At 37.8% G+C, this 21,074-nt stretch overlaps 1 protein-coding gene across 2 annotated transcripts in view; it reads left to right on the top strand.

The window, feature by feature from the left end:
- BTRC (beta-transducin repeat containing E3 ubiquitin protein ligase) overlaps positions 1-21,074 on the top strand; it is a 181,997-nt gene that overhangs the window by 45,409 nt on the left and 115,514 nt on the right. Inside the window, exon 1 of one of the 2 annotated variants that reach the window (XM_047073329.1) lies at positions 16,989-17,089. The exons of the other annotated variant lie outside the window; for it this stretch is intronic. Within the exon in view, the coding sequence (XP_046929285.1) occupies positions 17,033-17,089 (57 nt within the window). The 5' untranslated portion in view covers positions 16,989-17,032. Of the gene's footprint in view, positions 1-16,988; positions 17,090-21,074 lie in introns of those variants that run through there. 2 annotated transcript variants of the gene reach the window in all.

A 21,074-nucleotide genomic window follows, 5' to 3' on the forward strand; every position in this document is an offset into this window, starting at 1 on the left:
TAAAATTAAATTGCTTAAAAATTTTTTTTTTGATATTTTATTTTTGAGAGAGACAGAGAAACAGAGCACAAGTCGGGGAGGGGCAGAGAGAGAGATACACACACAGAATTCGAAGCAGGCTCTCTCTCACAGAACTGTGAGATCATGACCTGAGCTGAAGCCGGACACTCAACCAACTGAGCCACCCAGGCACCCCTAAAATTAACCACTTTAAAGTGAACAGTTTAGTGTCAATTAGTACATTCACAATGTTGTGCAACCACCATCTCTATCTAGTTCCAAAACTCCTGGTAAAATTTCTTTTTTTTTTTTTTTTTTCTTTTTGGAGACGGAGAAAGAGTATGTTTGTGCCCACGCAGAAGGGGGAGTGGTGGTGAGAGAGAGGGAGAGAGAGAGAGAGAAAATCTTAAGCAGGAGCCAAGGGTGGAACTATGTGGGGCTCTATCTCACAGTGGGGGCTTGATCTCACAACTGTGCCATGATGACCTGACCTTCTTTCACTTAGAATGATGGTTATCCGTGTTGTAGCATGTATCAGTACTTCATTCATTTTTAGGGCTGAATAATATTCCATGGTTTAGAATATACCACAATTTGTTTATCTCTTCATTTGTTGGTAAACATTTAGGCTGTTTCTACCTTTTGGTTGTTGCGAATAAGGTTGCTAAGAACATGTTTTCATATATTTGAGTACCTGTTTTCAATTCTTGTGGGAATACACTCAGTAGTAGAATTGCCAGAAACGGTCACATGGTAATTCTTTAACTTTCTGAGGAACTGCCAAGCTGTTTTCTGTAGTGGCTGACCTTTTTTATATTCCCACTAGCAACGAAAGTTCCAGTTTCTCTACATCCTCACTTGTTATTTTCTGTGTGTGTGGTTTTGTATTTTTGTTTTTTGTTTTGTTTTGTGTTTCCATTATTGTAGCTTCAAAAGCTTTTGAGACTGAATAAGACTTTGATGATAAAACCCCTTCCAGTCCAGCTGCATCTCCTGGCATGTGTCTCATCTGAAGTTTCTGGATGGCTCTGGTTTTTTTGTTTTTTTTGTTTTTTAATTGCCATCTTAGTGGGAATGAAGGGCACCTCCTGTGGTTTTGGTTTTCATTTCCCTAATGACTAATGATGTTGAGCACCCTTTTTATGTGCTTGTTGTCCATTTATGTATCTTTGGAGAAATATGTGTTTAAGTTCTTTGTCCATTTTTGTTGTTTTTTTTAAATTTTTTTTTTTAATGTTTATCTATTTTTGAGACAGAGAGAGACAGAGCATGAACGGGGGAGGGGCAGAGAGAGAGGGAGACACAGAATCCAAAGCAGGCTCCAGGCTCTGAGCCATCAGCCCAGAGCCCGACGCGGGGCTCGAACTCATGGACCGTGAGATCGTGACCTGAGTTGAAGTCGGACGCTTAACCGACTGAGCCACCCAGGCGCCCCTCCTTTGTCCATTTTTGAATCGGGTTTTCTTTTTGTTGAGTTGTAGAAGTTCTTTATATATTCCGAATACTAGACCCTTATCAAATATGTGATTTGCCAAACTATATGTACTTTTAACTTACTACAAACTCCCTTGAAATACTATTTCACTTCTCATATATTTCCTTTTCTATTATTCTTGTGGTGTTATTTTCATATATTTTGTTTCCAATTATGAATATCATAATTCATTATTGTTAAATTGATATTTATTTTTAAATTGTTTATTGTTTTTAAAGTAAATTTTTAAAATGAGAAGGATTTCAAAAATATTTACTCACATATTTAATATTTCTGGCACTTTTCATATTTATTTTTAAATTGAAGTATGAGTAACATACAGTGTTACATTAGTTTCAGGTGCACAGTATAAGGATTCAAAATTCTATAAATTTCTCAGTACTCATCAAGATAAGTGTACTCTTACTTCCCTTTATCTGTTTCACCCATTCTCCTGCCCATCTCCTCTCTGGCAGCCACCAGTTTGTTCTCTGTGTTTAAGAGTCTGCTTTTTTGTTTGTCTCCGTTTTTCTTTGTTGATTTGTTTTGTTTCTTTAATTCCACATATGAGTGAAATCATATGGTATTTGTCTCTGACTTGTTTTACTTAACATTATACTGTCTAGGTTCATCCATGTTGTTGCAAATGGAAAGATTTCGTTTTTTTAATGGCTGAAAAATATTCTATTGTGTGTGTATATCTATATCCATATATGTTCATTTTATATATATACCACATCTTTTTTATCCATTCATTTATTGATGGACACTTGGGTTGCTTCTGTACCTTGGCTATTGTAAATAATGCTGCAGTAAACATAGGGGTGCATATATCATTTTAAATTAGTGTTTTTATTTTCTTTGGGTAAATAACCCAGTAGTAGAATTACTGGATCATATGGCAATTCTATTTTTAACTTTTAGATTTTTTTTTCCAACGTTTATTTATTTTTGGGACAGAGAGAGACAGAGCATGAATGGGGGAGGGGCAGAGAGAGAGGGAGACACAGAATCGGAAACAGGCTCCAGGCTCTGAGCCATCAGCCCAGAGCCTGACGCGGGGCTCGAACTCACGGACCGCGAGATCGTGACCTGGCTGAAGTCCGACGCTTAACTGACTGCGCCACCCAGGCGCCCCAATCTATTTTTAACTTTTTGAGGAAACTTCATACTGTTTTCCACAGTCATTTGCACCAACAGTACATGAGGGTTCCTTTTCCTCCACATCCTGGCTGATATATCCAGTATCATTTTCTAAATATATTTGGGAAACATATTTTCCAAATATATTTTATGCTGCCCCCCTCCAAATGCCCCCAGTTTTCTTTGTGGGACACCAATTATACATATTTGGGACTACTTTATTATTTCCCACAGGTCATTGAGGTGTTCAATTTTTTCCAGTTTTTTTTTTCTCTTAGTGCTTTATTTTGCATATTGCTATTTCTTCAAGTTCACTAATCTTTTCTTCTACAGCTCTTAATCCTATCTCATGAAATTAACATTTCAGACATTGTATTTTTTTTTCCCTGGGAGTTCTATTGCATTCATTTTTTTTTTAAATCCTACAGTTCCTTTCACTATGTTCATGTTATAGTAGCTATTTCAATATTTTGGTCTGCTGATTTCACCCTCTCTATCATTTTTGGATCTGCTTCCATTGACTGGTATTCTTCCTGATTATGGGTCACATTTTATTGCTGCTTGTTTCATCTAGTAATTTTAGATTTAGATTGTGAATGTTACATTATTCAATATTTGTATTTTATTGTCTTTTTAAAAGAAGGTTGAATTTATTTCAGCCAGCAGTTAAGTTTCCTGTGGATCAGCTTGATACTGTTGTGGCTTGATTTTAAATTTTATTAGCGTAGACTTAGTGTAACCTTTATACTAGTGTAGTTTATCCCTATAAGTGAGGTGTGAGCTTTCTGGGTCTCCTGCTGAAAGTCCCAAGTGTTCAGCTAGGCTTCTGCAATCTGGATGGTCAAAACAAAAAAGTTCCCTAGCCCTGTGTGGGTTCTGGGAGTTATTGAGCTTCTAGCTCCCTCATAGTTCTTTGCTTGGCCTTGTAGAGTTTCACTTCATGTAAATAGGATTTTGTGTTCAGGAGCAGACTTAATGTTCAGATATCTGAAGCTTATTTGTGCATATAATTCATTCTCCAGTATTCTGCCTCATCAATTCTAGTCTCTTTGGCTTCCCCAAATTCTGTTCTGTATTTCCTCAATAAGTTGTCCCATTTTGCTCTGCTTGGATTCCCCCTTTCTTGTGCCATTGACTGAAAAATGCTTTGAGGTGTAAGAGTAGGACGATGATGAGGGTCATTACAATCTGTTTATTGCCTGTTGTCCAAGTTGTCTTCAAATATATGTTTCACATATTTTGTCCAATTTTCTTGTCCATGATGGGGGGCTATTTTTGATATTAGCTACTCTCTTATGGTGGAAGCTAAAGTCTAGTGTGCTTTTACTGAGAGTTCATATTTTATTTAATGTACTGGAAGACCTCACTTTACATGGTTCTGATATGCACAAATTTCAGTTTACTAAAGTTCAGTTAAATAATACTGTTTCCCCAAAACATGGCTGAAATTTTAGTTATCCGTGTATTAACTGTAATTTTTATAAAGTACAAGCTTTCTGGTCTGCAGTTCACTGTGGGTAAGGCAGATACTCATCATGATCACACTTGTTCCAAAGTCTGTTGTGAATTAGTCACTGCACATCTGTTATTGAGTTTATGCATAGACAACATGAAATACAGTTGTATTGTCTCCTCTTCCAGTGTTAATTCCACGAGATATTTTACAAAAATGGATAATGAAAGAGGCAGTTTGCCAATTTTTTTTTATGTTTATTTTTGAGAGAGAGAGAGAGACACAGAGGGTGAGTGGGGGAGGGGCAGAGAGAGAGGGAGACAGAATCTGAAGGAGGCTTCAGGCTCCAGCTGTCAGCACAGAGCCCGATGTGGGGCAGCTCGAACCCATGAATCCCAAGATCATGACCTGAGCTGAAGTCAGATACTTAACCGGCTGAGCCACCCAGGTACCCCACCAGTCTAAAGAATCCTTTTTTTTTTTTTTAATGTTTTATTTATTTTTGAGGGAGCGCAAGTAGGGGAAGGACAGAGAGAAGGACAGAAGATCCCAAGCGGGCTCTGTGCTGACAGCAGCAAGCCGATATGGGGCTTGAACTCATGAACCATGAGATCATGACCTGGGCTGAAGTCAGACACTCAACCAACGGAGCCACCCAGGTGCCCCAAGAATTCTTAAATTCAGCTTTTGTGTTTGTAATATTAACTTCTGTGGTATATATGTTCTGTTATAGATTTGAGTTTTCTGATGGAATGCTTCATTTTTTTCATCTTGAATATCTTAAACGTGGTTATTTTATTTTTTTATTTTTTTAATGTTTATATTTGTGTGTGTGTGTGTGAGAGAGAGAGAGAGAGAGAACATGAGTGGAGGAGGGGCAGAGAGAGAGGGAGACACAGAATCTGAAGCAGGCTCCAGGCTCTGAGCTGTCAGCACAGAGCCCAAGGCAGGGCTCAAACTCATGGACTGTGAGATCATGACCTGAGCTGAAGTCAGATACTTAACTGACTGACCCACCCAGGCACCCCCTAAAAGTGGTTATTTTAAAGTTTATTTTTATTTGTTTTGAGAGAGAATTCTAAGCAGGCTCTGCCCTGTCAGTGCGGAGCCCAATGTAGGGCTCGAACCCACAAATTGCGAGATTGTAACCTGAGCCAAAATCAAGTCAGACACTTAATCGACTGAGTCACCCACGTGCCTCAAACATGTTTGTTTGTTTTTTTTAATTTTTTAATGTTTATTCATTTTCAGACATGGAGAGAGACAGAGCATGAGCAGGGGAGGGGCAGAGAGAAAGAGGGAGACACAGAATCAGAAGCAGGCTCCAGGCTCTGAGCTGTCAGCACAGAGCCCAATGCAGAGCTCGAACCCACGGACCGTGAGATCATGACTTGAGCTGAAGTCAGAAGGTTAACCAACTGAGCCACCCAGGCGCCCCTTAAACATGGTTATTTTAAAGCCTGTGTTTCGGAGTTCCAATACTTACTACTTTTGGGGGCTTTAAAAAATTGTATTAAAATGTACATAATCATCTTACTCATTGTTAAGTTCAGTAGTTTTACATTCACGTTGTTGGCCAGCCTATCTCCAGAACTTTTTCATCTTGCAAAATTATAGGCCAGTTAAACAGCAATTCCCCATTCTCTTCTTCCTTCGGCAACCACTATTCTTTCTCAGTTTGATTACTCTTGGTACCTCATATGAGTTGGAATCATACAGTATTTTCCTTTTTCTGACTGGCTTTTTTCATTTAGCATAATGTTTTTAAGATTCGTCCATATTGTAGCACATGTCAGAATTTCGTTCCTTTTTAAGGTTGAATAGTATTCCATTGTATGTATATGCCACATTTTATTTATCCATTTATCTACTGGCAGATACTTGGGTTATTTCCACCTTTTGGCTATTTGGGTCTGTTTTTATTGTTTATTTTTCTGGGTTTTTGGGGGGGGCAACATTTAATCCCTTTTCTTTGAATTCTTGGTAATTGTTATTGAATGGTAAACATGAAATGGTGGAGACTTTAGATGATAGCTTCCTTCATAGGGTTTAATATTCTTTTCATGGACATATCCCTTTGGTTTGATTGATTTCTGGTGTCTTTCCATGGCGTCAACTGAAAGTCTAACTTTTTTTCCCCAGGGTACCTTGTCCTTGATCGGTTCTGTATTCCAGTTTTTGGTGCCTTAGCACCATGAGATTGCTAAATAAATTTTAAATTTGGTTTTTCAAATCTGACTCTACATGCAAAACATAGGACCAAATGTCAGCAAATGTCTGGAGGGAAATTGCATAGAATATCAGATTCACTGCAATACATTTCCCTCCTGCCTAGAATTTTGGCCCCTAAAGTCTTAGCTGCATTAGTTGTTCTCTGATGCCTTCAAATAGCTTTCTGTATTTTATTCAGATTTTATAGTTCTCTTTTTGTACATAAAATTTAGTTTCATAACAATTAATACACCATAGCTGAAGCAACATCTTAATATAATTTTTCATTAATTAAAATTTCATATTATTTTAAAAACATTCTCAAGTTTACAGAAAAGTTGCAAGTAAAATACAAGTAACATTTTCCTATAAATCATTTGAGACTAAGGTACAGACATGATTTCTCATCACTCCTGAATTCTTTGATATGTATTTCCTACAAACAAGAGCATTCTCTTACATAACCTATTAATAGCTATCAAAAATAAGGACTGCCAACTAATTTACAGACTGTATTCAAGTTTTTCTAGCAATCCTAATAAATGTCCTTTATAGCAAAAGGATCTAGGTCAGAATCACATGTTGCATTATGTTGTCATACTTTTTATGTCTCTTTCAATCTGGGATGGTTCTTCAATCTTTCCTTGACTTTCATGACATTGACTTTTTTGAGGATTATAAGCCAGTTATTTTGTAGATTGTTTTTTAGTTTGGGATTTCCTGACGTTTTCTTATGATTAGGTAGAGGCTGTGTATCTTTGGCAGAATATCACAGAAGTGATGCTGTGTTGTTCTTATTGTATCCTCTCAGATGACACATGATTTTAATTTGTTTCATTATTGGTGATATTAATGTTGATCACTTGATTAAGAGGTCAACCAGGTTTTTCCACTTTAAAGTTACTGTTTTATATGGGGAGACATTTGAGACTATTCAATTATCATGCTTCTCATGAAACTTTCAGTTTATTCTCTCTATATTATTAATAGAGTCATATATTTTTATTTTACTCGATGGCTTATTATATTAGGTATCTTTTGCCGCATACCAAATTACCACAAATTTAGTGGCTAATAATAACATGCAACACACATTTATTATCTTGCAGTTCCTTTGGGTCAGGAGCCTGGCCATGGCTGACCCAAATCCTTTGCTTCAACATCTCTCATGAGGCTGTAATCAAGGGGTAGGCCAGGGCTGAGGTCTCATTTGAAAGCGTGATTGAGGAGAGATCCACTTGCAAGCTTACATGTTTTTTGGTTTTTGTTACATGTCGTCGTTGTTTGTTTGTTTGTTTGTTGCAGAATGCCTTTCTTTAAGGGCTGTTGGACTGAGAGTCTCAATTCCTAGCTGGCTGTTGGTAGGAGGCCATCCTCAGTTCTTTGCCATGTGGACTACTTGCTTCATTAATACATCCAAGCCAAGAAGGCAGTAGTGTCTGTTAGTAAGATGGAAGTTACTGTTTTATGTAACTTAGAAGGTATTAGGCTGTCCCATACTTAAGGGCATCGATAGGATTACACAAGGGTTGTGAATGCCAAGAAGTAGGGATCATTAGGGAGTATGTTACATTTTGCCTACCACAGTTATAATCCACTATTATCATTATTTTGATATCTGATTTGTCTCAAATTTATCCTGTGAGAGCATTTCATAGTGGCCCCATGTCATTTTGCGATGTTTCCGTTATCCTTTGAGTACCATGAGAAAATGTTCTTTGCTCATCTTAAACTTTTTCCTGCCCGAGTCCTGGATTCAGCCATTGTTCTAAGCAGCTTGGAGAGTGATATTTAGGATCGTTAAATGTATTCATTGCTATTAGGGGGTTACAGTTAGTGAGCCTTCTCAAATGATAGAACGGGGGTGTGTTTTTGTGTACAGGTATCTCCTGCTTCATATCATTTTGCTTTTATAAAAGACCTACATTAGTACCTGTTTTCACTAACCAAAAGAAATATGAAGGAGATTCTCACTTTTATGAAAAAAGGAGACAAGTAAAAGTAGCATTCGGTATTTGTTTTGCTGTCAATTGTGGTAGAGGGAGCGTACTATTCCCTGGAGCAGTAAGAGTGGCACTGTCATGCTCCTTCTCCAAGAATTATACTCAGCATCTCAGCATCAAGCCTCCATAGCTTTATGAACATCTTTGCTTTATCTCCTTTTTTTTTTTAATTTTTTTTTAAATTTTTTACATTTATTTATTTTTGAGAAACAGAGTGAGACAAAGCGTGAGCAGGGGAAGGGCAGAGAGAGAAGGAGACACAGAATCCGAAGCAGGCTCCAGGCTCTGAGCAAGAGGTCAGCACAGAGCCTGATGCGGGGCTCGAAACCACGAACTGCGAGATCATGACCTGAGCCGAAGTCGGATGCTCAACCGACTGAGCCACCCAGGCGCCCCTTAAATTTTTTTTTTTAACGTTTATTTAACCTGAGCTGAAGTCGGACGCTTAGCCGACTGAGCCACCCAGGCGCCCCTGCTTTATCTCCTTTTATTTTGTGTGTCCATTAGCAAGATGTGCTGTGAGGTATCAGAAGATCCTAGGAGAGGTTATTTTTTTTTGGGTCTGGGAACACTAAAAATGTTTCCATATAAATTCATGGTAATTCTTTCCTTGCTTTATGCCATTTTAGCTTACGAAAGGTTTCATAGGAACACTCTACTTTTGGATAGCAGTGGAAACCTGTATCTGTAATGTGTATGTATGTACACATACATATATATCATTTACCTAGAAATTTCTCCATGTACTGTAAGCTTTGAGCTCACAATATCTTTAATTGTAGTTCAGCAACATAGCATTCATTCAGTTTTTCTTTTCTGTATCTTGTAACTTTATGAGAAATCTTGCTTCTATCCTCAGTATTTGATCTACCCCCTTATTTGATCAATCCTCCTATATAACTCATCTCCCGTTGCTAGTAGAAGGCTCTTCATTCCCTACCTCATATTCTGTGTGGATGTTTTCCTTACTCTTTAGGTTTCTGATTATTTGCATTGGGCTCCTCTCCCATTGGGTCTGAAACACTGTTTTGGGCCACTGCCCCTCCACCCTGCTTATCCCACTGGGTCTGAAACTCAGTGTTGGGCCAATATCCCTCCACTCTCAATGAATGTCTTCTGTTCACTTTGGGAACCCTTGCTGCCCTGCCTTCCTGCCCTGCCCTGCTCCATCACATCCCTCATCATCCTGCTCCTGCCATTCTGGTCCCCCATGTGGAAGCCTTTCTCAGTCCCCTAGGGTGTGGTACCCCCTGCCAGGCCACCGTCTTGTGCATATTTTTTCCCTCACCCAGCTTGAGCTCTGAAACTGTGGCAGGCCTCTAACCCCTCAGAGACACCTTTCTCATACTACTTGGACTCCAAAAGCCTGTATCGGGTCACTACAGCTACCACTTCTACCACTCAGCGGGATGCCCACTTAGCCTGTTCTTACTTAATGGCTGTTGAATTGAATTTTTCAAGTAGGAAAGGAGACAAGGAAAGAGGAATAAAATTTTATTTAAAAAAACCTCACTAGTATTTTTACAGCAAATGCTTTTAACCTAGTGCTTATGTAGAACTCAGTGATTCCCACATCTATGTAATCTTTACACGTTTATATCCAAGCTTTCATGCTAAATTTTTACATACTAGAGGTGTATTATCATGTCAAATTAATGATTTCTGAGCTTATCTAGCTCACTTTCCTCCTGCCTTGTCCAACAGTGCTTCTTGGACTTCTAGTCCTTCAAATTTGAAATCTTACAGTCATTTCTGACTGTACTCCTTCTTTCCTTATAGTCGGTCATTAAATCCTGTTGATTTTTCTTTTGATGTACATTTATCTTCTCCATGGCCATTACTTTGATGATTACAACAGCCTCCTGGGTGGGATTCCTTTTTAAGTGCCATTTTTATGTGGGACTATCCTAGGTACTAAAATACCTAGTTTTGAATCCCATTTTTACTGCTTGCTTGCTAGGTACCCATCAACTTTTGTTAATTTATTTAACCCCTCTGGATCTTATTTACCTTGCTAGATTGTTTTACAGGTAAGTAAGATAATGAATTGTGAAAGAGCTTTATCCAACACCAGTCTAGTAAGATCTTCCAGTCTAGTAAGATTGGTGTTAGTAAAGTAACCATTGTTATTTTATCAGTGTTTTTACTATTCCATAAGTAAAAAATGTTTCTTTCTCTGTGGTATGTAGGTGTCCATGATCTCTCACCATAAGCTCACATTTATTGAGTATCTGCTATGACCAGATACTGGAGATTAAAAAGAATATATATATATATATATATATATATATATATATGACTCATCTCTCTGAGGACTACAGGCTGATAGAGGAGCAAATATATAATTAAATTACATATAATAACAAGTGCTACAATAAAATTAAAGGCTGTGTCTGAAGTTTTCTAAATTTTAATTAAACTTATACAGCAGCTGTTGTCTAACACAATTTAATACATTCTTCTGTTTTTCCTGGCAGTTACTGTTTGTGTTGGTTAATTTATCTCCCTAAGATAGAGTGTAAACTACTTGAGAACAGGTCGTTGTTGTGGTGAATCTTTGGGTTTGGGTAGACAAACACATTAGGGTCTTATTTCTGTCATTGCCATGTAGTTACTGTAACTCTTCTGAACTCGAGTTTACTCTCGAGTTTAAGTGAAATATTAATAACCCTTTGACGTGGATTGTAGTCATTAAATGGTATAATGTATTTAAAGGGTCTAGCACAATTAATGCCTGATAAATTTTGGTTCTTCTCTTGTACTCTGTATGTATCCATTCTGGTAAAGAACAGTAAGTATTTGATTGACGGATTAATTTATTGATTCTATGGTCTGCGGTTCGCAATGGCTTCCCAGAACATTTTGAAATGCAAGTGACATTCATGGAATTCTGTTCTTAGTAATGATGCCAATTTATATGTTTTTTCTTTTGTACTCTTATTTTAATTTTAATTTTATCACAACCTTGTGCAATAAGGCTAGGCAGATATGACTATCCTATGTGACATGTAGAGTTTCATTTTTAAAGTGAGTGAACTAAATGGGGATTCTTAAGAGGCAGTCATTGAATTTGTATAGGTAGATTCTGAATCTATTACATGGCCTATGGAATACTGTAGTTCTCTTGGCCTGACTTTTTAGTTGATATAGTAGTGAAAAGGGAATTCTTCTATTCCATGGCTTAAGGATACACAAACTCTCAATGCAGCAATCTTTTTATTGTTGATTATTATAGCTTCTATTACTCCTAGAAGTTGACCAACAGGGACCTGAGTTTAGGAGATTTTGTCATTCAGCTTTCATATAGTAAATGCTGAGGCCAGCCCTTTGCCTGCAGGGCTCTCTATCAGTGAAGAGGAACTGTGACTTTTCTCTAGGCAGCCAAGTAGGGGGAGGAGTCAAGGTTTTCAGTTTTTCTGTGAAAATGAATTTGTACTGTTGAACCTGAAGGGCACTCGGTAGTATATTCTTCTTGAAGCACTGGAGGCCCTTTGTTGCAACATTTCAATCTCTTTCTGATTCTTCCAAGTAGTAGAAAACATGTTCAAGGATTTTTTAAAATGCTGTGTCTGCTTTTCAAAAGCTGGTAAACTTAGTTGGATAACAGAATTCAGTTGTAATTATTATGGCCTTCAACTTTCTTTGATTTTGCAGAGTAGAGTTAGTTGGAATGAGGTTAAATGGAGAAAGCTGAAGAGACAAACATGTGCTGTGTAGGACTGGATTTGTATAGGATGAAGGCACACGTATGATCTAAACTGTTGTATCTTTTGAGATTGCATAGGAGTAACATTTAAGGAGTAGGTCATTCACAAGCTCTTTAACAGTTAACAGAAATTAAATATTTAAATGTGAGGATGTAGTTGCTAGATTGCAGTTCTAAATTATTAGAACCTGCTTTTTTTTTTTTTTTTTTTTTAAGTTTATTTTGAGAGAGACAGAGAGAGCGCAAGTGGGGAAGGGGCAGAGAGCAAAGGAGAGAGAATCCCAAGCAGGCTCTGAGCAGCCAGTCCACAGAGCCCGATGTGGAGCTCTCACTCATGAAACCCTGAGATCATGACCTGAGCCAAAATCAAGAGTCAGATGCCTCATTGACTGAGCCACCCAGATGTCTCTAGAACCTGCCTTTTTGTTTTTTAATGTTTACTTTTGAGAGAGAGAGAGAGAGCGCGCGCGTGGGTGTGCAAGCGCAGGAGACACAGGATCTGAAGCAGGCTCCAGGCTCTGAGCTGTCAGCACAGAGCCTGACACGGGGCTCAAACTCAGGAACGGTGAGATCATGACCTGAGCCTAAGTCAGACAATTAACCAACTGAGCTACCCAGGTGCCCCACGAATCTGCTTTTTTTAATTAAAAATTTTTTTTAATTAATGTAGAGAGAAAACCTTAGAAATTTAAATATTTTGTAGCCTAAACTTCAAGTAGAAAACTATTTGTGCTCTTCGGGGTTTTAAAGGTAAGCTTTAAAGGGGATTATATATTAAACATTGAAGGACAAAAGAAGTCTTAGGTCTTTGTCAGAAATTAACCAATCAGGATGGCCCTGAATTATATAGAATACATAAGAATAGTAACCAAAGTGACACTCCTTTCCACCTGTTACTTACTTACTTACTTCCACCTGTTACCCAAATTTCTTTTGATTTCCCCCTTCATTTAGAAAATACTCCTAAATGTGAAGATAGAAGGGAAAGAGGTAGAGTAGAAGTTACAGCCTATTCCATTAATTTTGTGATTATATTTTTTTCCCTCAATGTTTTTAAGTGGCATTTACCAGTATGGGTAAGATTAATTGTTATAATACAAACCAATTTTCAAATTGGTTTTTAAATTGAGCTATAATGTATAAAATCTTATGATAATGCTCAGATCTGACTATATGCAAGTGTAGTTTTCATACCCATACCAATTGTCTTGTAATAATGGAAAATGCATCCTCTGCGTGGTGTTTGCAAGTTAATGCTGCTTTAGAAATCATCCCAGTATATCTAGTGGCTTTTCTGGGTGTCTTTGTTTCATTATTGATTATAATTTTATTTTGAAATTTTAGTTTAAAGGGATGGGGTAAGTCCTTTCAAATTCTTAGTTAGGAGTTTCGATGGAGGATAGGGATGAATGAATAAGGAAGAGTGTTAGAATGAGTAATAGTAAGGAAGTTACAATAATTAATCAAGGACATACTGCAAAAATAACCCAGGATCTAATATAAAATGAAGGAGACAAAACATTACAAAAAGAGTGCCTTAAAAACTTACCAGGGAGTGTTCACAAATACAAACAAATATGCATAGTTAATAAAAAGGAAGTGATCATGCAGATGGCTTCAGTGTGGCATAAAGCGCATGAGCCGTATACCTCTTACGAAGGGAAGTAAAGCTGTCTTCCAGTGCTTACTGCTTTTTCGTTCTACCATTTCCTTTTTCCTCTACTGTATTTTCATTCGCTCTTTTTTATTCTCCCTTACTCTACCAGTTTTCTGAAATTCAGTCCCTTCTCCAGGATGAGATTTTCTTTTCTACCTGGCATACATAGAACTTTAACCAATTGCTTTATAATGTGCAGTGTCTCTCGTTAACCATGAGAGAAACTCTCAACTCTCAAAAACAAGTTTTTGGATTTTTGTGGTTTTGTTTCTTACATTAAAGATTTTAAACATAGAATAATTTAAGTTTGACAGAATGTCACTAGAATGGATTTTTGTCTCTTGTTCATTGTTCTATCCCTGGTCTCTAGAACAGTACAAAGAAAATGCTCAATAAATCTTTGTTGAATAAATGACTAAAAAATTAGACTTACAAGTTTTTTTAAAAAATTTATTTTTTTAAGTAATCTCTATGCCCAACATGGGGCTTGAACTCACAACCCTGAGATCAAGAGTTGCATGATCTTCCAACTAAGCCAGCCAGGTACCCCTAGACTTAGACATTTTTTTTAACTTTTTTTTTTTTTAATGTTTATTTCTTTATTTTGAGAGAGAGAGAGAGAACATGAGCAGGGGAGGGACAGAGAGAGAGAGGGAGAGAAGAAATCCCAAGCAGGGCTCCACACTCAGCATCGAGCCTGACGTGGTGCTCAATCCCATGACCTTGAGATCATGACCTAAGCTGAAATCAAGATTTGGATTCTTAACCAGCTGAGCCACCCAGACACCTCTGACTTAGAATTTTTTTAAAAAAATGTTTATTTTTGAGAGAGTGAGCGAGCAGCGGAGGGGCAGAGAGAGAAGGAGAGAGAGAATCTGAAGCAGGCGCTGCACTATCAGTGCAGAGCCCCGTGCGGGACTTGAATTCACGAACTGTGAGATAATGACCTAAGTTGAAATCAAGAGTTGGACACTCAACCAGTGACTGAGCCACCCAGGTGCCCCTAGACTTAGAAATTTTTCAACATCATTTATTTAAAAAAACACTTTAGCGAAGAACTTTATAACCTCTGTGGTAGAGCAGTAATATGAAAACAGCGATTCTCAGGGAGAAAGAAACTTTTTTTGTCCTGCTCCCCCTTAATCTCTTCTCCCTATTGCCTTCTGACAATATGAGAATCTCTGCTACTGAGACCTACTGAATGAGACTGCAATTAGTATAAATAGTTCTAAGGAGAGCTGAAGTAAATGGGAGATGTACATTGGTAGGGTGAAAGGGAGAAGGAAATTACAGGTTCAGAGGATGGGAGTAAGATGGATATTTGAACAAAATATCAAGTTAGTTATTAGCTAGAGTGCCAGGGCCAATTGGAAGGACAGAGAAAGTGTTAATGTAGGCAGTAGGGAAAGATCAGATCAATAGAGTGCTTGGGTTTACAGTAGATAGAGGGAGCCATTATGAATTATTGGCGAGAGTGACACGATAGTAAGGTGAACACAATTATTCTACTTAGTTGCTCTTCATAAAATGAATGGATTATAGCTTGTGGTGAAGGAACATTGGGAACAGTGAACAAAGTCAGGAGATTGTTGTAGTAGTTGAAAGCAGCGTAGCTATTTTGGTTGGTGTGTTATCCAGTGATGCCTTTAGCAGATACCCTTCTTTGAAGTCTCATGTCTCCACATTATGACCTAGGGATGGATGGAGGGAGGCAGGGCACTTAAAAAGCAATAGGCCAGTTTTCCAGTACCTACTTCTCTGCTTTCTAAATTCATGATCATGAATAAATACTTCAATTTTTCCTGGGTATCAGTCACCTTAATTGTAAAATGAGGAAATAATGACCTGAAAGCAGGATCTAGACCAGATGATTTTTTGGAGTCGTTTTCATTGCACACTTCTTATATCAATTATAGGGAGTGTGAGCAATAAATACTATGTTTTGTTTCCTAATATTAATTCCTACAACTAGGGTATTTTAAGAATAAAAAAGTCCTGGGCACCTGGGTGACTCAGTTGGTTGGGCATCCAACTTCAGCTCAGGTCATGATCTTGCTGTTCATGAGTTCGAGCCCCACGTCAGGCTCTGTGCTGATAGCTCAGAGCCTGGAGCCTGCTTCGGATTCTGTGTCTCCCTCTCTCTCTGTCCCTCCCCTGCTCATGCTCTGTCTCCTCTCTCTCTCTTTTTGAAAATAGATAAACATTAAAAAAAAAAAAGAAAAAGTCCCATGATACTAAATATTTCAAAAGTTATAATTTCAAGTTTAATATTATGTGTATTGACTGCTATATTTTAAAATATGTATTCCTGTTTTTACATATGATCAGGTGTTTAGTTTTTTTAGTACTATTAGATTGTAATAGCACCCAAGTTGATGGACCAAACCTCCGGTGAGGATACATTTAGAGAAACTTGAAGCATGTAAAAATTCTTTTAAAAGATATATTATTTTATAAGATTATAGGAGCAGTAATACTGATAGTGTTTAATTAATGTTACTAAAAATCATATCTGCTCTTTTTTGCTACTGAATACACTGTGTATATTTATACTCACACATATCTTTCTGTTTAGGAGGTTTTAATACCAGTAACTTTTTTGGGTTCTTTCTCTTTTTCTCTTTCTTTCTCTTTTTCCATCCTGTCTCTCTTCCTTTGTTGTTTTCCCTTCTGTTTGAGTTGCCCCCCCCTCCCCGCCCCCCAATCCATCTGGAAAGATGAAGAGGCAGCTGCTATGGTAACTATGCATTTCGGTTAATGAATAGCAGACTAACAAGATACATAAAACATATGCAAACTGTGCAGAGTTGGTCGCTGTCAAAGCTGTGGGGGCATGATACTTTCTCTTTTCCTCCTCCCCACCTTCTAAAAAACACCAACTTTTCTCTTGTATTTTATTTTCTAATTTACCATTCCTGATAATGAAATGCTACCATGAAGGGTTCCTTTTGCTGCTTAGTCTGTGCAGTATTTCACCCTGTGGTGAATTTATGGGAGATGGGTTGAGGTGTAGAGAGAAAAAGAATTGATTATTGGATTAAGAAGTAGATTTCCTTTGGACTCCTACGTAAAAGAACAGAGAAAAAATTTTCACTAGATATTTGTTTCTTTGATCTGTAACCTCCTTTCTTTCCCCTTGCCTTTTGGCCACTAGTGCCCCTTTTGAGGTTCTCTCTGGGGTTACAACTTGTAAGTAGTATGTTTCTTGAATATGTTTCTATCATAAAGGCCAGCTGCAACTGGAGTATTACATTCAGCCAAGCTTTGAAAATTCCTGTAATCTGTGCCATCCTGTCTCATACTGTCCCATCTCATAGTTGTCCTCTCTCTGCAGTGCTCTATGCCCAGGTCTCTGTGGCTGGGCTGCTCCAGCCTGGCGGACAGCATGCCTTCGCTGCGATGCCTGTATAACCCAGGGACTGGCGCACTCACAGCTTTCCAGGTACTTTCTCTGTCTCTGTGGGTTATTTGCGGGCATTAGTGTGTATGTCTGATTCATTAGCGTGTCCTCGTTCTTTCTTGTGCTCTACTTATGTTCACTTTCTCTCCTTCATATTGCCTGTATTTCACATCACTCAGTACTCTTTTAATTATTATTTTTTAATGTAGACCCAGACTATTCCACTCTTAAGACAATTTTATTATCGTGATTGGTTTGCCAGAATTGACATAGCACAACTTGACTGTTTTCATATCTAGTGGAAGTATGATAGTGAATTTTAAAGTAATTTCAACAAATAGTGTTTATTATGTAATGTTTGTTCTGGACCTACATAAAGCCAATTAATGTAATTGATTAATTAATTACAGCCAGTTGCCTGAACACGTTGTGTTTTTCTTATGATTACTAAAAATAAAAAGTGCTCTGTTCAGAGTGTCTCCTGGTTGCTATACAGCTATATATATATTTTGGGGTAAGATCTGTGTTTATTTATTTCTTGACTAACAAGTCTAGTTTCAAGGTGAAAAGGCCTTTTAAAGACCTTTGAGTAGAATATTTAGCTTGAAACAGTCCAGCTTGTCTTGCATGAACTGACAGATTCTAGTTCCCTTCAGCCTTTCTTAGAGAATAGCAGAACAGTTCTAGGATGTGAAAGAAATCTATAGAGAGAATGAAAAATTTGTAGAGAAAAAGGTAAGAAAGCACTTGATGCTCGTAGCTTACAAATCTGGGTACTGTATATTTTCTTGGTAGAAATGTTATCTATCCACCTCAGGTATTTGCAGTTTGTGTTTAGCATTTGATAGCAATACACAACAAGTTAGCTTTTGGTTTGCTTTTAACCTTTGTAGCTCATATTCTATTTAGAAGAATTTCAAAGGCAAGCTGTAAGTAAGCATCAGAATGCGTAGACTATCATCTTAGTTAGAAGAGACAAAGTTAAGTGTTCCACATTTTGGACTGTGCTGACAATTGCTAGTCTTTAATGATACAATTTTAGTGGTGATAATGCTAGATATTTGTATTTGTTCTTTGCAAAATAGAATATTAAACTTCCTTTGCTTGTCTTAGGAGATACAATATAGGAAAGTGCATAGGCCTTAAAATTAGTTAAATCAGGGCTTACATACTGTCTTTGTCACTAGTATGGTCTTGAGCAAGCCATTTCACTCTAATCCTTGTGTTCCTCACCTGTAAACAGAGACTGCAGTAAAGGCATGCAGTAAATGGTTGCTGTTTTTATCATCTTCATCTTCATTATTATTAACATTACCGCTATTACTGTTAGAGAATGCTACTTTCCTATCAATTTATTTCAATATTCAATATTGTAAATTTTTTTTACTACATGTCATATTGATAAAGTTTCTGCTCTCGAGGAACTCCTGGTCTAACCTGTGGGTTTTTAATCTTGTTTGGGTTGTAATAAGTTTAGCCAAACTCCAAACTCCAAGAGAATAGTCACTGCAAGACTGCCCTCATTTCAGACACCAGTTGCAAGTTTAGGAGTCCCCTTGACCACATTCATGCTTGAGAATTCACTAAAAAGGACTCACAGAACTCACTGAAAGCTCTTAGAATTTATTACAGGGTGAGGAGACAGGTTAAAATTAACCAAAGAAAAGAGACACATAGGGCAGATTCAAGAGGGGACCAAATATAGAACTTCCTGTCATCATCTCCATGGATTCAGGAATGGCGTTACTGCCTCCTGGCCACAGTATATGACAGTACAACACAGGGTATTACCAGCTAGGGAAATTTACCCAAGTCTTTGGTGTCTACAGTTTTGTTGGGGCTCAATTACAAACTGCCTGCATGGCTGACTGTTAGTCTCTAGCCCCTCCTGTAGGTCACACTAATGCTTTTTGCCTCAGTTTCCTCTCCGGATAGGAATTGATAAAGTATGGTTCAGAGCCCCCACTCTAAATCCCATTTGTCCAATGGCCAGAAGCCGCAGGAAGAAAGACACTTCTGTTAGGTAAGAAGTTCCAGAAGCCTAGATACCACTTCCCGATAGCCAAAGGAAAAGGCCATGCCTATCTTTGGTAGGGTTAATCCTTCACTACACAGGTGTTACGGACTACTTTGAGAATCTAATGAGCACTATTGACCTTGGGAAAAACTGCATATGGCACATAGGCAAAATTTTATCTAATAGTTTTGTGTATGATTATTATATTTATATTAAATCATATAACTCTCAAAGTATTAACTCCCAAACTGAAAAATCCTATCACAGAAATATAGAGGAGCTGTAAGAATACATAAAAGAGGAACTTGATCTAACCTGAGGGTGAGGGTAAGGAAAATCAGGTAATGTTTGATTGAGTTAAGGTCTAAAGGGTGAGTAGGAATTAACTAGGCAAAAGAGGGGAGGGGAACACATTTCAGGCTTAAGGAAGAGGCAATGCAAAGGCTCTGGGGACTGGTGGAGCTTGTTGCATGTAAGGCCTCTACTGAAAAAAACACTATTATTTTAGAGAATGAGGAGAATGGAGCTAGGAAAGACTGGGAAGTTTGATCATGCAGGATTTGTGGGCCAGGTTAGTCTTGATGCTAAGAAGAGCAGTAAGCTGTCGAAAGGACTTAAACACAAGTTTTGATTTCCATTTAGATGTATTAACTCTAGCTATCACAAGGATGATTTCAGTAATTGAAGAGACAGATTGTGGTCGTTTGGTTCTGGTCTGGAACTCCTTTGCATTCTAAAAAATTATTGAGGCCAGCAGAATGCTTTTGTTTATGTGGGTTATATGTACTGATAGTCACTATTTGAAATTAGAACTGAGAAAAAATTTAAGTATTAACTTATTAAAGTATCTGTAAATAAATCCATTACATGCTAGTGCAAATAATGTCTGGATTAATGAAAGGCAGCTGGATTCTCATTTCTGTTTCTGCAATTTGTTGTGTTGTGGTGTTTTGGTCGAAATATATGAAGTATCCAGCCTTATACAGATACATAGTTTAAAAAGAGAGGGGTGCTTTAATACCCTTTTCAGTTAGTAATTTCTTTATTATTTTTTTATGTTTTTTTTTTCTTTGTTTGTTTTTGTTTTTGACAGAGAGCGAGCAGGGGAGGAGCAGAGAGAGAGAGAGGGAAACCCAAAATCCGCAGCAGGCTCTAGGCTCTGTGCTGACTCATGGATCATGAGATCATGACCTGAGCTGAAGTCAGACGCTTTACCAACTGAGCCACCCAGGCACCCCAGTTAGTTGTAATTTCTTAAAGATGAGTTACAGTATAGAATCTGAAACGTACACACTTTTTGTGTTCTGTTACATTAAGATGCATTGGTCTCAATCTTTTCAACAAATCATGCTGGAACAATTGGACATCTATGTGCAAAATAATGAACCTCGACTGTTACATTGCACCATATATAAAAATTAACTCAAATTGGATCATAGACCTATATATAAGCTAAAATTACAAAACTAATAGGAAAAAATGAGGGAGAAAAAAGTCATTGTGACTTTGGGTTGGGCAAACACAGTGAGATACTACTGCATTATTACCACATGCCTCTTCTCACCCTGGATGTAGGGATTGGGAATTCAGTAGACCCTAGGTTTAGACCCACATCCTAGTTTAATATGAGAGATGTTGGGCTAGAAAATTCCTTGAAAGCAGAAGCAATCTTTTGTATTTATCAGTTGACCTTCACAGTGTTCTGTAGAGTGATTTTTAGTATTTGGGGGGATGATTTGAACTATATTAGACAGTGTTAAATAACATGCGATTAAAAATCGTGTAAGTTAGGGGCACCTGGGTGGCTCAGTCGGTTAAGCCTCCAACTTCAGCTCAGGTCATGATCTCACAGTTCATGAATTCGAGCCCCCTGTTGGGCTATGTGCTGACAGCTCAGAGCCTGAAGCCAGCTTCAGATTCTGTGTCTTCCTTTCTCTCTGCCCATCCCCTGTTCATTCATTCTCCCTTTCCCTCCCTCTCTCTGTCTCAAAAAATAAATAAACATTAAAA

This window comes from Lynx rufus, unplaced genomic scaffold, assembly GCF_022079265.1.
Source record: "Lynx rufus isolate CCGP_SWC_20201006 ecotype Redwood Valley unplaced genomic scaffold, mLynRuf1.p SCAF_11, whole genome shotgun sequence".
Classification (NCBI taxonomy): domain Eukaryota; kingdom Metazoa; phylum Chordata; class Mammalia; order Carnivora; family Felidae; genus Lynx; species Lynx rufus.